This window comes from Mesoplodon densirostris, chromosome 9 (genome assembly GCF_025265405.1).
Source record: "Mesoplodon densirostris isolate mMesDen1 chromosome 9, mMesDen1 primary haplotype, whole genome shotgun sequence".
NCBI lineage: Eukaryota > Metazoa > Chordata > Mammalia > Artiodactyla > Ziphiidae > Mesoplodon > Mesoplodon densirostris.
The window spans coordinates 21,979,659-21,997,225 of record NC_082669.1 but is presented as its reverse complement, the minus strand read 5'-3'; the positions used below and the strand labels follow the sequence as shown (position 1 = coordinate 21,997,225).

The following is a 17,567-nucleotide window of genomic DNA, read 5'->3' as shown; positions in this document are numbered from 1 at the left end:
TGTATATGCTAAACACACCTTTCTATACTACTTCCTGGATGATAAAGATTCTCTCCTCCCAGTAGGGAATGGAATTTCCCTTTTTCTAGATGTATAGCAAACAAATTTTTTGTTCCTTGTAGTTGCTGATTATTATACACATTATAGAAATAATACTTGCTGACTGGGGAAGATTGGAAAAATGCAGAAAAATAGAAATTAACAGCAAGGGGAAAATATAGTTCATAGTCCCTTCACTAAACACAATCACTGCTACCATGTTATTTCATACACATCTACCCTTAGCACCAACTCTGGAGGTAGACTTGCCTTGCTTTAAATCTCAACTGGGCCATTTAGTAGCTGTGATTTGGACAAGTTACTTAGTCTCCTTGGTGCCCTGGTTTCCTCATCTCTAGGATGGGGATAATGAATAGTTCGGCTGCATAGGTCTGTTACGAGGATTAAGCAACTAATTCCGGTGAAGCTTTCAGAATAGTGCCTGTATATCTTAAACACCGTGTTAGCTGTTACTTTCCCATTCCTCTATTTCCTCCAACTCCTTCTTACTGTTATTATTTTCTTTTGTAGTTTGTCTTTAATAGATAAAACTGTACAAATAAAACTTTATACCATTAAAAATTATATGGTAGTATTATTCATTCATAAGTGTGATTTTTAATGACTGGTAAATACTATTGTCTTAGTGTTACTATTTAGCCTAGTACAATGAAGACAGAATATGTATATGTGGATTTTTATTAACATGCAAAATTAAAAGGAAAAAAATTTAAAAGGCAAACATAAAGGTTTTCTCTTCTAAAAATAAAAGTATATAACATGATGTATTTTTTTTAATTTATTTATTTTTGGCTGTGTTGGGTCTTCATTGCTGCGCGTGGGCTTTCTCTAGTTGCAGTGAGCGGGGGCCACTCTTCGTTGCAGTGCATGGGCTTCTCATTGTGGTGGCTTCTCTTGTTGCAGAGCACGTGCTCTAGGTGCCTGGGCTTCAGTAGTTGCAGCACGTGGGCTCAGTAGTTGTGGCTCATGGGCTCTAGAGCACAGGCTTAGTAGTTGTGGCGCATGGGCTTAGCTGCTCCGCGGCATGTGGGATCTTCCCGGACCAGGGCTCGAACCCATGTCCCCTGCACTGGCAGGCGGATTCTTAACCACTGCGCCACCAGGGAAACTCCTAACATGATGTATTTTGGAATCCTAAATTTCTGATTTCATTTTCATTTTGGCTAGTAAATATAGTTATTTTTTCTCTCATCAAGCACCACATACGCATCTATATACAGGGTGTGGTAAGTGCTGGGGATATATAATGATGAATAAGGTACTTTCCTGAATAAATTTGAAGTTTGAGGTACTCAAAGTGATGCAGAGGGAACACTGGGAAGGGCAACTACCTCTGCCTGAGAAAGTTGAAATTTGAGCTCGTATTGACAGATAAATAGGAATTTGCTGGGAAGGAAGGATATGGAATAAAAGTATTCCGGACAGAAGAGTCAGAGTGAATGACTTTAGCAGGAGTTGTGGATTGTCCACAAAGCATTGGAGTAGTGTCTATAAAGAAGTGTAGTGTGTGTGTGTGGGGGGGGGTGTGAAGGAGGCAGGATGGGAAATCAGACTGACAGTGCTGCTCAGGCCTGGAAATGAAACTCAAGTTTATCGTTTACCCAGTAGAAGTAAGTAGTAATGAGCAGAACAAGAAAAAGTGCCGCTGCAGAGGCAGGCAGAAGGATTGTAAAAGTAGATGGTTCCTCGTGTCCAGTGATGGAGGACAGGTGAGAGGACTGAAAACCAGACAAGTGAGAGGACAAGTGTATGACTGAAAATCATACAACCAGGGCAGTCGTGTGATTTAGCAGCCACCAGTGACCTTAGAGAAAAGCAGTTTGAAGTTCAGGAGTGAATGGGGAGAAAGCAATTTGAGACAGTGACTGCAGACTCTTCTTCCAGTAGGTTGGGAAAAGGCAGTAAGTGAGAGCAAAAGCAAGAAAAGCAACTATGGGGCGTGAAGTATCTTCATGATGGGAGATTTGAGAATTTCTATAGAGCAAGAAGTCTGATTGGTAGTTTAAGATGGCATATGATATTTACTTCACCTACTGGTCTGAAATTAAGAATCTCTAAAATACAAATCAAAACTCACACTGGTCAGAATGGCCATCATTAAAATGTCTACAAATAACAAATGCTGGAGAGGGTGTGGCGAAAAGGGAACCCTCCTACAGGGGGAATGTAAATTAGTGCAGCCACTATGGAAAACAGATGAAGGTTCCTCAAAAAACTAAAAATAGAGTTGCCATATGATCCAACAATCCCACTCCTGGGCATGTATCTGGACAAAACTATAATTCAAAAAGATACATGCACCCCTATGTTCAGAGCAGCACTATTTACAATAGCCAAGACATGGAAACAACCTAAATGTCCATTGACAGATGAATGGATAAAGAAGATGTGGCCTATATATATATATATATATAATGGAATACTACTCAGCCATAATAAAAAAGAATGAAATAATGCCATTTGCAGCAACATGGATGGACCTAGAGATTATCATACTAAGTGAAGTAACTCAGAAAGATAAAGACGAACACCATCTGATATCACTTACATGTGGAATCTAAAATATGATGATACAAACGAACTTATCTATGAAACAGAAACAGTCTCAAAGACATAAGAGAACAGACGTGTTGTGGTTGCCAAGGGGGATGGAGTGGGAGTTTGGGATTAGCAGATGCAAACTATTATATATAGAATGGATAAACAACAAGGCCCTACCGTATAGCCCAGGGAACTCTATTCAATATCCTGTGATAAACTGTAAAGGAAAATAATATAAAAAAAAGAATAAAAAAAACAATGTCTTTCTATATTTATTTCTCTGTGTCTTAGACTGGAACACAAAACTTTAGTTTGAAGATAGATGAAAAGCACATCTTGGACTTGGTTCAAGGCTTTTATTTTGGTGTACCACAAAAGCAGTTAATAAGCAGTGCTAAGGATATAAATGAGGTAAGGATGCAGGTAGGTGAATTCAGCTGCCCACTTCTGCTTGTTCATGTATCACAAAAATTTTGGTGGCCTCAATACCTCTAGCAACTGAAATGCCAGAAAAGCATAGTATTGTGGGCTTAAAAAACAACAACAAATTTAAAAAACCCCACATATGTCAGTATCTAGAAGTAACTTATTCAAGGTGAAAATTCTGTTTTTAAGGAAGCCACATCATCTAAGCCTAATGTCTAGGTCCCGGGTCTTGAAAGTCTGCTGTGTCTGCTCCGGGGCAGTCTTGCTTTACATTTATCTTCATCTAGGGTCTTTTCATGGCAACACTTGGCAGGCCTAGAACACACAAGGCAAGGTAAAAGACACAAGGCAAGGTTTCTTTCCTTTGCTCTTGTTGGTTCTAATACAGAGGCTCATGAAACACAGGTATAATGAGCATTCCATTAATTTTCCTCTGCAGTTCAGGAACTTCTATGTTTTTTTAAAAGGCAATGTAAGCTTAAGAGATGTTTTCAATCCAACAGCTTCATTCAACTCAGCTAATTCTCTGGAGTTCCTTTTCTACGAACATCTACACAAAAACAACCTATTCTCAATGGTGGCAAAGGGTGTTATCTTCAGGAAATTCTGTCAGGGTGAGCCCAGATAAAATCTCCAGATTTGCTGCACTCATGAAATTTTTACTCAGGGTGACTTCCTTGAGATGTATTATTAAAGATGCGCATATTTCATATCTAATATGCAGGGCAGAGCAACATGAAGACTTCAGAGACTGCTTATAATATTCCATGTGGATTTGAGATTTTTGCTGCATTCGTAAGTATGGAAAAAAGTATCTACATAACAAGAAAAATCAGTAAATCTCTGAAATAGTGTTTACATCTAGAGAGATACAATCACTTTTTATTTAAAAAACCATCTGTCAAATGTCACTTGATATCTTCAGCATGTTTTAGTAAATCCTGACATACTTTATGGTCTTCTGATTTCAAATTTGTTGCTTCAATTTCATAATGTCCTGTGAACTCTGTGGAGGTTATAAGATCACAGCAGCGCATTTTCTTAATCTCTTGGAACACCTCTTTTATCAGATAAGATTTTCTCAGGGTATGTCTTTTACAGTAGATCGTAGATATAAATTATGGCTATCAATGAGAGGCAATTATTTGGGTGCCTCTGAAGTCAGGCATGTTACATAAATTTGTGTTTCAGGCAAAAAAGTGATGAAAAATCCTTTCCTGACTTTATATGTTTAGGTCCTGGAGCATAAGTTTGAATCTCATTTTGTCTATGCTAGACTAAGAATATTGCTACAAGATAATACAGAAGTCAGTGGCTTCAATGTTTTATTCCTAAATAAATATGAAGCAAAACTGCAGTTTAGGAATAATCTGGCACACTGTCAGGTAACACTACTAACTCAAAATTTGGATAAGCTAAGTAAGTACTTTAGCATGAAATGTATTTTCTGTATTTTTCACGGAATTGTATCCTTACTTTTAATAAACACAAAACTGAAACAAACTTTAACAAATATGGTATGATATCACTTATATGTGGCATCTAAAAAAATGATACAAATGAACTTATTTACAAAACAGAAATAGACTCACAGACATAGAAAATAAACTTATGGTTACCAAAAGGGAAAGGAGGTGGGGATAAATTAGAAGTCTGGGATTAACATATACACATTACTATATATAAAATAAACAAAAAGGACCTACTATATAGCACAGAGAACTATATTCAATATTTTTTTTTTTTTTCTTTTTGCGGTATGCGGGCCTCTCACTGTTGTGGCCTCTCCCGTTGCGGAGCACAGGCTCCGGATGCGCAGGCCCAGCGGCCATGGCTCACGGGCCCAGCCGCTCCGCGGCATATGGGATCCTCCCAGACCGGGGCACGAACCCGTATCCCCTGCATCGGCAGGCGGACTCTTAACCACTGCGCCACCAGGGAGGCCCTATATTCAATATTTTGTAATAACCTATAATGGAAAAAAAATCTGAAAAAAAATGTATAACTGAATCACTTTGCTGTATACCTGAAACATTATAAATCAATTATACCTCAATAAAAAACTAAAACAAACTTTAGTATTTTAATTATCAGTATAAACATTTTTTCCAGCTTTACACTTATTAGCCTCTTAATTTCAATATATATATGTCTACATATCTATATATATCTATGTGTGTCTATTTACAACTTCAGCCATTAGGTAATTTTTTGTAACTTTGGTCTGATTATAAGGTGAGGTCCTAATCACAAGACAATGTGATAAGAAGGTAGGGCTAAGACCTTACAAAATAACATGTGATGCTTGAACCGCAAGAGTTTGAACTCTGAGGGCCCACTTTACTTGGATTTTTTTTTCAGTAGCAAATACTACAGTACCGTACGATCTGAGATTGGTTGAATCTGAGACTCACAACTGCAGGTATGGAGGGCCAGCTATAAGTAATATGCGGATTTTTAACTGCATGGTGGGTGGGTACCCCTAACACCTGTGTTGTTCAAGGGTTAACTGTAGTCTGATTCTTGTTCATTTCTGCTAATAATGAGTTCAAAAATGCTTGATTTTGATCAGAACTTTGAAAATGATGACAACTGGAATTTCCGAGCATATCTTAAACCACATAAAAATTACCAGTGACAAAGAAAATAGGCTTATATTAAATAGTGTTAATTTTGAAGACATTTCAAACTTCCATGAAGGATAACCTTATAAGTGAAGTGTTCAATGTAGAAACCAGTACAAATTTTGGTTAGCTTGTTCAGAAACAAAATATTCTAAGAATGTTCTGAATATTATTTCCAATATTAAAGTGAAGATAATTTTTATAGTTGTTTGAGGTGCTGTAATATGTCTGTTGATACTCCCAGCTGTTTTACCAAACTGGCTGTCTGTTCTAAAATCCAAGTGAGGCTTGGGTTTTCAGAATGTGCACGCTCCTGTGTTCTACAACATTTTAAAGATGAACAATCTACCCCACTAAGATTCTTGCTACAGTTTTTGTTAAACTCAGCATTATTTTCATAGAATCTTTCATCTTTAGCTTCATCAATCTTTTCCTCAGCTGGAGCTATATGACAAAGGTCCATATCCTGAATGGAGTCCAATAAATCTACAACATGGGGCTGTGGAGTGATTGATTTCAGATGTCTGAGCACATACTCTTCACACTGGCCAACTGCATCCAGAAGATTATTTATTTTACTGATCAAAGCCGAACTATTATTATGAAGGTGACACCAGGAGAGCAAAGCACTGAACAAAAATATAAGCAAGAGTTAAATAGAAAAAAAATTAAACAAAGGCTTTTAGAATTTTTGATGCTAAGGCTTACATGTTTCTTTTCCAGATAACACCATGCAAAAATTATTAACAGTAATGCAAGTCAAAATCAGGAAAGTAATGACGGTAAAATAGGATTAAAAATATAAGGACAGTATATTTCAATAGGAAGTAAACAATTGGACTTAATCATATAAACTGTTTATAATTCATAACGCCTCCTTCACAGCTCTACATCCACTCTTCCTGATTTTAGATTTTTCCCCTTATGACTGTGTAGCTTCTGTTGAAGGAGGATACAACTAACAGAAAGATCTGAAAAATCAGTTTCTCCTTTAAGGACATCAACCACCTTCTAAACTAGTGACTCTCCATCTTGGATGCACATTAGAATCACCTGGGAAACTTTTAAACTTATCAAGACTCAGGTCACACCTGAGATCAATTACATCAGAATCTCTGGGGCTATTATTTTTTTAAAGCTTCCCAGCTGTAACAAGGTGCAACCAAGGTTGAAAACCACTGTTCTAACCATATAGCTGCTTGCCATCAAAACCGAAGGTTGGGGGGAAAAAAAGTTTTGAGACAACTTCACCTTTCCAACTTTGTTACAGAGTAGACACTTAGCTGAGCTAACTAACAATTTTATTGAAGGAGGTTAGAATTCTTCTAGTCCTAATAATTATTTTTCTTTAATTTTCTTAGTATAGACAGTTTTATTTTTTGACATTTCAGATCATTCACGTCACGAAATAATGGTTGTGAAAAGTAATGTTTTAAAAAATGCGTAAGATTTAGCAGTAAGCTTTCTAAGCTTATAAAAGATTAACTTGATGCGACGATAAACATGTGATCATTTTCCTACATTAGTATAGTATAAATGCTGATTCCCGACAGCTGAATTTTAGAAAACCTCAATGTAATGAATTTTTCCTTTGTTTTGACAACTTTTGTTTTATACCTTTTAAAAATCAATGATTCCTTGAAGCATTTCGTTTTTCTTTATAGAGGGCAGTTTAAAAGGTATAAAGCATCAAAGAGGACAAGCCTGCCATGCTCCTAGCTCCATGTGCCATTTGATCACTTGGTTCTGATACATGCCATTATTGCTATGGAATCTTGGCAGGTGTTCAAAATTTAGGACTAAAGTAAATGGAATCATTTTTCTGTTACCAGGTATAATTTTCATCATGTACTTCTAGTCTAGACGTCTGTTTTACTGTGTTCTGCTACCTGTGGAAGACTAAAAGCTTTATTCAAAACCTGAAGTTCTTTTTAATTACTCTGAGATACAGATTGGTGGTAGTTCAGGTAGCAAAAAACAGACACTTCCTATCATTTCTTTGCAGTAAAAGACAACACCTGGCTCACATATTAAAGTGGATGGACTTTTGACTTTTTGAAGGCGATTTTATTCTATGCTCTGCAGCACTCTTTTGTGGATTTAACAATAGGAAAAGCACTTCACTTTAAACGCTTTATTTTTACATATTACTTTAATAAACATCCTCCAGTAGTGCTGAGGTTAAAATAATTCAGCATTTAAGTTTTAAAACTTACCTCAATGTTCCTCTGAGTTGTCCATAGTTTTTAATGACTGCTGCACCTTCTTTATAACCTTGATTGAAACCTTGTTGAAGAGTAACTGCTTTGCCGGCATCTACTCCATCTCTATAGCCTTCCTAAAAATAAGAAAGTAATGAAGAATTACAGTTGTAACCAACACCAAGTAAACCACTGTAGGTTTTTCTAGAAAGTCAAAGAACCAATTTGGAAGACTGATGAAACAGGCCTCTACTGGGTTATTTCACAACACAGTTCTAGAACATATGGCATAACCACACAACCAAAGTAGACCACGCTTCTCATAAAAGTTTATTATTGGTTTATCCCATTTTTGAAGTCTAGACTTATTGGGCACATTTAAAAAAAATTTTTATTTATTTTTGGCTGCGTTGGGTCTTCGTTGCTGCGCGCGGGCTTTTCTAGTTGCGGCGAGCGGAGGCTACTCTTCGTTGCGATGCGCGCGCGGGCTTCTCACTGCGGTGGCTTCTCTTGTTGCGGAGCACGGGCTCTAGGCACGCGGGCTTCAGTAGTTGTGGCACACGGGCTTGCGCGCTCCGCGGCGTGTGGGATCTTCCCGGGACCAGGGACGGAACCCGTGTCCCCTGCGTTGGCAGGCGGATTCTCAACCACTGCGTTGGGCACATTTTAAAATACTGACTCTATACAGTTTTACAAAACCCTGTGTTAGCAGTAGCTCCACAGAGAGGAAACATGGGGAATTACGTGTTTGGTCCCCTTAGCAACTGGACTGGTGTGGGTGGGTGATGCCGGGCAGTAAGGTCTTGGAACGGAAGCAGGGAAAGAGGAAACTGGTTTAGCAAAAGGACCATGAGAGGTCTGGTTTGAGAAATTTTGCTTGATACCTAAATTCAAGTAAACTGCAAATCCTCTGCGGGCAGGGATTTTTTTGTCCCGCCCCAGCACTCAAAAGATGCTCGGCATTGACTGGCCTCGCCTCAGCCTTATGTAAAGCATTTCTGACACTGACATGGTTGTTAAGCTAAACAAGTACTATTTTACTGAAGCATTAAACAAGCGCAGATTTAGTGGCAACTTAATGGTTGCCAAGGATACTAGTTGGAATGGACCTCACTCTTCGGTCCTCCCCCTGAAGTAGGCGCTGACGGCTCCACCTGGAAACTGGGGGTGTGGTATTAAGCCGAGTCTCAATAGTGAGACAACTGAGAGATGGATAACTGACACCCGACAAATTAAAAAAACAAAACAAAACCCAACATGAATACTCCCTTACCTAGCCATCAGAATTCCACGTTAGCTTTGTCTTACTGCCCTTCGACAACATTCTTTTTTGTTTTGTTTTGTTTTTTGCGGTACGCGGGCCTCTCACTGTTGAGGCCTCTCCCGTTGCGGAGCACAGGCTCCGGACGCGCAGGCTCAGCGGCCATGGCTCACGGGCCCAGCCGCTCCGCGGCATGTGGGATCTTCCCGGACCGGGGCACGAACCCGCGTCCCCTGCATCGGCAGGCAGACTCTCAACCACTGCGCCACCAGGGAAGCCCTCGACAACATTCTTTTTTTTTTTTTTTTTTTTTTTTTGCGGTATGCGGGCCTCTCACTGTTGTGGCCTCCCCCGTTGCGGAGCACAGGCTCCGGACGCGCAGGCTCCGGACGCGCAGGCTCAGCGGCCATGGCTCACGGGCCCAGCCGCTCCGCGGCATATGGGATCCTCCCAGACCGGGGCACGAACCCGTATCCCCTGCATCGGCAGGCGGACTCTCAACCACTTGCGCCACCAGGGAGGCCCTCGACAACATTCTTAAGTGCACTTTTTCCAGCTGTCCTGATTACCACCACTCCTAACTTTAGGCTCCCGAGCCCTTCAAGTAACCCATGTCAAGTGCGTACATGTCCTCTGACAGCCATAATTAGACACATACAGTCAGTATATACGTTTCTCCCCCATCCCCTTCCCTCTGATCCTCATCAAACTGAAATCTCATCAAAGCCTAAGACAAAGTTCATTTTGTTCGCCGCCCCCCAGTGTCCAACGCGCCCCGCGGGCGCTCTAGGAACGCGTCCTGAGGTGTCGCGCGCTTTCAAGTAACCCATTGGGAAACCCTAGCAGGACGCGGGCAGGACTGCATGATGAGGGCGTAGGGAGGGCAGCGCCGGGCCGGGCCCGGACCACTCGGCCCTCTCCTCTCGGGTCCCCGCCTCTTCACAACGCCGTGCGCCTCTCCTCACAACCCGGTACAGCAAGGGAAGCCCACCCCCTCCACGCAGCTTTACTTTGATTCGTCTCTGCATGTGGCTCCGCCATTCCCGCTGCACCAGGACCGACTCGTCAGCTTCCTCGTCAAAAACATCCCTCTCCTCTCCAGGACCCTGGACCAAAGAAGCTGCTCGAAACCACGACATCACTGAGGAAACCTCAGAGGCGCCGGCGCCGGCGCCGGAAACGCCGGCAACTCCTTCCGGTCCGAGGGGCGGGGCGAAGACTGAGGAGGGGGAGTTGCCTCGCGTGCGCGTGCTCGCTGAAGTGCGCGTGTGCGTGCGCGGTGTTTCGGTGTTGGGAGGGCGTCCCGGGAGGGTTCTGAATAATCCCGGGAGGGTGTTGCCTCCCGCCCGAGCCTTTTTGCTACCTGGTGTTGTGGGAGCTCCCTCACTTGCCTCGAAGTGTGGGCGTGCACTTATTGTGGGCGAGGCGGATTCCTCCCAAGTGGGGCCTGTCCGACCTTGACCTCTGCAGAAGGCGGCGCCTACCCTCAGTGAAACCCTGTCCCTTCCCACCAAGGTCTATCTATACAGGGGTCGGGTTTTGGAGACCGGCGCATTGGCAAAACCTTTCAAGGTAGTTCTTTTGAGGGATTCTGTCTTAAAGTCCCCCTCAGGGCTTCCCTGGTGGCGCACTGGTTAAGAATCCGCCTACCAATGCAGGGGACACGGGCTCGAGACCTGGTCCGGGAAGATCCCACATGCCTCAGCGCAACGAAGCCCACGTGTCACAACTACTAAGCTTGCGCTCTAGAGCCCGTGAGCCACAACTACTGAGCCTGCGCGCTGCAACTATTGAAGCCTGTGCGCCTAGAGCCAGTGCTCCGCAACAAAAGAAGCCACCGCAATGAGAAGCCCACGCACAGCAATGAAGAGCCGCAACTAGAGAAAGCCTGCGTGCAGCAACAAAGACCCAACTCAGCCAAAAATAAATAAATAAATTTATTCTTTAAAAATAAAAATAAAAATAAAATCCCCCTCAGTACATTTAAAGGGTTGGACAGCCCAACTTTTTTTTTTTTTCGGTACTAGGGCCTCTCACTGTTGTGAGTGGACTTGACATTCATGTAGAGTTGACAGAGGATAAACAATAAGCACTATATACGTAAGTTATACAGTTTTTTACAAGATCATAATAATGCTATGAAAAAACTTTTAAAGCAAGCAAAGTAAAGAGAGCTATATGAGTATGTGTGAGTAAGAGCGGTCTGGTGGTACAGGTTATAATTTTAAGTATTCAGAGAGAACACTGTTGTATATATATTTTTTATATATGAAAAAATATATAATACATTTGGTAGGTTCATGGAATATGTATAGAAACATTGTATACTTTGCCACAAAAAATACCTTAATAAACTAAAAAGAATAAAGATTTTTACAAGTCATATTCTCTGATCATAATACAACAAAACTGGTAATGAATAATAAAAATGACCCCAATAATTTTAACTATAATTTAAATATAATATTGGACATTATAAGCACCTTCCTAAATAAAATTTGGATCAAAAAGGAAATAAAAATTAAAACAACATATTCAGTAAACAATTGAAATCAGATACTTCCTACCAAAAAAACTTGGGAACAAATGAAAGCTATCCTATGAGGCAATTCTGTAGGCTTTAATGTCTTTATTATTAAAGAAGGAAAAAAAAAGACAAAATTATTATACATCTTTTTTTTTTTTTTTTTTTTTTTTTTACGGTACACGGGCCTCTCACTGCTGTGGCCTCTCCCGTTGCAGAGCACAGGCTCTGGATGCGCAGGCTCAGCGGCCATGGCTCACAGGCCCAGCCGCTCCGCGGCATGTGGGATCTTCCCAGATTGGGGTACGAACCCGTGTGCCCCGCATCGGCAGGCGGACTCTCAATCACTGCGCCACCAGGGAAGCCCTATACATCTTAATTAGAAGCAAAATGGTAGTAAGGGAAGCAATAAAGGAAGTAATCGAAATTAATAAAATAGAAAAAAACCTCAAACCTCATAAGTAAATCCAAAAGCTGGTTCTTTGGAAATACCAATAAAACAGACAATCCTTTTTTGACCCTGATTAAAGAAAAAGACAACAAAATTATACAAGATAGAAATGAGAAAGAAGGTAATGATAGAGAAGAAAATTCAAATATTATAAATCACTAACTAAAACTCAAGAGTAACACATTTGAAAACTTAGCTGATATGAGTAACTTCCTAATAAAATTGGTCCAACAAGTAGAAAACCTGAAGAAACTAATTACCATAGAAAAATTGGAGATTAAATATCTACTATAAAAAATAGCATGGAGACTTGACAATTTCACAGTTAAATGCTTGAAATCCTTTTTAATCTTTAAAGAATGATGGATAATTAAATGTAATTTTTTACTCTTCTAGGGCACAGAAAAAGATAGAAATTCACTAAATCATTTCATGAAACCAGCTTTACTGTTACCTGCTAAAGCTAATATGAAAAAACCCCAAAGTTCAAGTTAGCTTATGAATATGTATTCAAAAGAGAATCCAGTACCTTATCAAAGGAATAATTCAAGAGGTTTTATTTCATGAAAGCAAACTGTGCAATATTAGGAAATCTGTAAGTATATTTCATTGCATCAACAATCTGAAGGAGAAAATCCATATGTTGTACTAATAAAAGTGGAAAATCATTTGAAAAATAAAAAAAATCAATCTTAGCAAAACAAAATAGAAAGAATAGAAAGAAATTACAAATTGATAAGGACTTTATAAAAAAGTCCAACAGCAAGTACTATTCTGAACACTGAGATATTAAGCTATTTCCTTTAAAGTAGGGAAAAGAGAAGACATCTGGTGATCACCATGATTATTCAAGATTCTTTTGGAGACTAGTGAATGCAAGAGAGAAGTAATCTGTATAAATGTTGGATAATAAGAGATGAATTTATTTATTTATTTGCTGTTGATGTGATTGTATGCCTAGAAAATCCAAAGGATTTTGGTTAAAAACAACTGAATAAGGGAATTTGATAAGGTCTCTGGACATAAGAAGTATAAACAGACCAATAGCCTCTTTATTTTCTAACAGTAACCATCTAGAGATGTAGATGAGATAAATATTCCACTTGCAATACCAATGAATACTATTAGATATAGTCTTTATATATTCAGTATTTGGTATTTATTTAGTATAGTATTTATAAATGCTGGGAATCCATTTTAAAAACTTAATTTTATTGAGGTATAATTTACATCTGGTAATATGCATACATTTTGAGTGTGCAGTTTGATGAGTTTTGACAAACATATATACCTCTGTAACCATCACCCAATCAAGATACAGAAATTTCCATCACCCTAGAAAATTCCCTCATACTTCTTTGCAGTCAATCATCAATGCCTCACAGAGGCAACCCCATTCTAATTTCTGTCACTCACGATTAGCTTTGCCAGTTTTAGAACTTCATAAAAATGGGATCACATATGTCCTTTTATGTACTTGGCTTCTTTGACTCAACATAACGTTTCTGAGATTCATTCATGTGATTGCATGTAGCAGTAGATTTGTTCTTTGTTATTGCTAAGTGCTCTTTTCATTGTATGGATATAGCATGGTTTGTCCGTTCACTTGTTGTTGGACATTTGGACTGGCTGTCGTGAATAAAGCTGCTATGAACATTCTTGTACAGGTCATCTTGTGTACACATATTTTCTCTAGGGTAAATATCTAGAAGTGGAATTGTTGAGCCAGGTGGTAAGTATAAATTTAACTTTATAAGAAACTGCCAACTGTTTTCCAAAGTGATTGTACCGCTTTACACCTCCACCAGCATCGTATACGAGTGTCAGTTGCCCCACATCCTGTTGTTCCTCACTTGGAAAGAATTGTCAGTCTTTTATTTTTTTAATCTTTTAAAAAATTAAACTAAAAAAAACTGTAAAATTAAAAAAAATTAAAGTATAGTTGATTTACAATGTTGTGTTAGTTTTAGGTGTACAGCAAAGTGATTGTTATATATATGTATATGTATGTATATATATATATTGTTTTTTAGATTCTTTTCTGTTATAGTTTATTATAAGTGTGTCCATAAAGCTCATAACTTAAAGCCCCATCCTGACAACAGATGGGCACCAAGGCAATTGCTACAGCTTATTCTTTTATCCTTACTTTCATTTAATAGGTATTTGTTGAGTGCCCAGTGAGACGGGGCCACAATACCCAGCAGTGTAAACAACAGATTTGCTTTCACCAAGCATTCATCCTTAAGTTACCTGAATGGCGTCTGCATTCTGTGAAAGGCCTCTCCACATTGCCTACGTCATCCTTGGCACATAACTTTTTTCACAGAAGGCAGCTCGACGCCCCAACAGCAACTATCCACATAATCGGCAGGTTAATCAGCAGGTGAGCTCAGGTGTTCGCTGACTTGTGGAATCTCGCCGTGGGGACAATGTGCCAGTATTGCTCTGGACTCATCACTGAAGAATGGCACTCTACTTGCGTCCATGACCAGACTTGCGGCTTATACCTCAGCAATTTATTTAAATTATAAACCCCTCCAGTGCCCTTCAGTGGCCTCATCTGTGTTGTGCTGGCCCGCAGTGGGCATGATGGGCATGAGATGGGTGGCCAAGGATGCTGTGTCTGCACGGCTGCTGGAGGCACTGAGTGAGTCTGGGGCCAGCCTCCTGAGGTCTGCTGGGGCTGAGGCAGGAGGTACCATGGTTCAGCAGTGACCTAATTCTCTCTACAGGCAGCCTGAATGAGTAGGCGGAGCCTGTGTCAGTCCCTGGCCCAGCAGGCCTGGGCAGCTGCTATCTGATCCCAAGAAAGGGAGGAGCATGGGCCCTGCCCTAGGCGTGACACAGCCTCCCAGCTGGGGCAGGGTCCACAGCACCTCCGGGCAGCTCAGGTTTGGCTAAGTTGTGGTGAGGGAGCTTCCTTTCCCCCTCCCAGTCTGGGGTTTAACCTGACCCCAGGGTTGTTCTCTGACACACACACACACACACACACACACACACACACACACACACACACACACACACACACACACACACACACACACACACACACACACACACACACACACACACACACACACACACACACACACACACACACACACCCCCTCTCTTCTCCTCCCACAGCTTGGCAGGAATCTTTGCTTCTTATTTTCTTGATTTGTCTTTGTTGATGTTTTTATTTGGGGGCTGGCTGAGCCAAAGGGTCAGAAATATGCCTTTGCCCACACCACTTGGCATTCTGGTTTTGGTGTATGCGTAGCTTTGAGGTTTTCTATGCTGGTTTTATTTATATTAAACCCCTGGTTGGTGTACAAACTTGCTCAGTGCTTTACTGAACCAAGACCTTAGCAGATGACTCATCAGGGCCTTCAAGAAGCCCTGCCCATTTCCTGAGATTCAGAATCCAGACGTGGCTGGCCTTGGTTTAACTGCTTCCATGACATTTCCTTTTGAATATCTCCCAACCTTAAAGTGTAAAGATTTTGTCCACACAGACAGACACACATACACTCCTGCTGCAGGTGGTCATGCTCACTGAGACACTTTCAACTCAGCTGTCTGTGGACAAGGCATTGTGCATCCATGGCCATCCATCCATCCATCCACTCTTTCATTCGTCCATCTGTCCATCCATGACAAGACAGCAGCAAGTTCTGACATGGTTCAGGCCCCAGGGTTCACAGCAGTGAGGGCTGGGCTTCCAGTGGGCTCAGGATGCAGACCTTAGCCCTCGCCCAAGGGCCTCCACAGATAATAACATCCTTTTCTGAGGCAACAGAAGCCAGGGCCAAGTGGGTTATGAAAGTTTGAGTCTTTAACCCCAACTGGATGGGGGAACCTAAACCTTAGCCTGTGACTATCCTGAGATGGGCCAAAAAAAAAAAAAAAAAGACAAATCAAGCATACAGATAACACTGAAACAGTAAAGAGTTAAGAGTTCATGTCTGTGCTGGAGGCGTTCATATGGAGGGACAGGAAAGAGGGAAAGAGAAAGGGGAACATGGCGCACACGCTCAGGAGTGCTGTCGAGGGCCTGGGGCACAGTGCTGACTCCTAGGGCAGGGAGGAGGACGGCTGTGGCCCATCCTAGGGGGCTGTAGCTTTCTCTCAGCCTCATACATACAAACAAAGCCCCTAGAAAAAAGGGGGCTTTTCTGGATACAGGAAGACAAGGGGTTAACCCAAACAATAAAGAAAAAAAACCCAAAAAGGCTCCTGCTAGACACTCTACTGAGTAGAGTTCCCTGTGCTATACAGTAGGTCCTTGTTGTTTACCTCTTGTACATATAGTAGTGTGTATATGTTAATCCCAAACTCCTAATTTATCCCTCTCTCCATTTTCCCCTTTGGTAACCATTAGTTTGTTTTCTATGTGGGTCTATTTCTGTTTTGTATATAAGTTCTTTTGTATCTTTTTTTTATTCCACATATAAGCGATATCATATGATACTTGTCTTTCTCTGTCTGGCTTACTTCACTTAGTATGATAATCTCGATATCCATGCATGTTGCTGCAAATGGCATTCTTTCATTCTTTTTCATGGCTGAGTAGTATTCCATTGTGTATATGTGTGTGTGTGTGTGTGTATGTATATACATACATATACCATGTCAGTCTTTTTAATATTAGCTATTCTGATACTTGTGTGGTGATATCTTACTGTGGTTTTAATGTTCATTTTCCAGATGATTTATGATATTGAAAATCTTTTCATGTGCTTATTTGTCATTTGCATATTTTAAAAAATGAAGTTTTCGCCCATTTAAAAAAATTGGGTTGGGACTTTCGTGGTGGTCGAGTGGTTAAGACTCTGCATTTCTACTGCAGGGATACGGGTTTAACCCTTGGTTGGGGAATTAAGATCTCACATACCGTGTGGTGCAGTCAAAATAAATAAACAAATAAATAAAATAAAATAAAATTGGGTTGTCTTATTTTTGGATTTTAAATTTTCTTTATATTTTCTGGGTATAGGTCTTTTGTCAGATACATGAATTACAAATAAGTTCTTTGCATTAGTTGTATTCATCAGACAGTTGTGGAGATAGGGTAAGGAGTTCATGAAGTTTTTGGGTAGAGGGGGAGCATAATGCCTGCAGAAGATAAAAAGAGGAAAGAGCATGATTAGGCACAGAAAGCCTATGTAAAGGGTGCTGATCTGATCCCTGTGATAGGGTAGGAAAGGAGAAGGGAGTGGGGTAGGGCAGAGGGGGCTTCAGATTGGTGTGTAGATCTGGCAAAGTCTTGGCCAACATAAAAGGGGGCTCTGAAACAAAGGGCAAAGAGGTGTCCTGCATTAGGCACACATGGCCATGCTCAGGGGATGCCCTGAAAGAGTGTGGCCTTGGCTAGAAGTCTGAGGGGCATCCTGTAGGTGCTTATAGAGAGAGGCTGACAGCTATACTTCTTTGTCAAGAGCCTGATGATCTTTCAAGGTCCTTTTGAGTTTGTGATTCTTGTTTTTCCAAAAGA

The 17,567-nt window shown here is 40.7% G+C and overlaps 1 protein-coding gene across 1 annotated transcript; it reads right to left on the bottom strand.

The window, feature by feature from the left end:
• Positions 1-3,348: 3,348 nt before the first annotated feature.
• YAE1 (YAE1 maturation factor of ABCE1) lies at positions 3,349-10,315 on the bottom strand. Its single transcript, XM_060108634.1, has 3 exons — positions 10,124-10,315; positions 7,868-7,989; positions 3,349-6,280 (listed from the first exon to the last, which is right to left on the bottom strand). Exons 1-3 carry the CDS (start codon positions 10,250-10,252, stop codon positions 5,851-5,853), a joined length of 681 nt encoding a protein of 226 aa, XP_059964617.1. The 5' UTR covers positions 10,253-10,315; the 3' UTR covers positions 3,349-5,850.
• Between the last annotated feature and the right edge of the window lie 7,252 nt (positions 10,316-17,567).

Excerpts from the sequence above, each read along its gene's own strand:
- YAE1 (XM_060108634.1), bottom strand. The coding sequence starts at position 10,252 with ATGTCGTGGTTTCGAGCAGCTTCTTTGGTCCAGGGTCCTGGAGAGGAG. Across the intron at positions 7,990-10,123 it reads ACATGCAGAGACGAATCAAA|GAAGGCTATAGAGATGGAGT; the intron begins GTAAAGCTGCGT and ends TCTTATTTTTAG. Across the intron at positions 6,281-7,867 it reads CAACTCAGAGGAACATTGAG|TGCTTTGCTCTCCTGGTGTC; the intron begins GTAAGTTTTAAA and ends ATTTTTGTTCAG.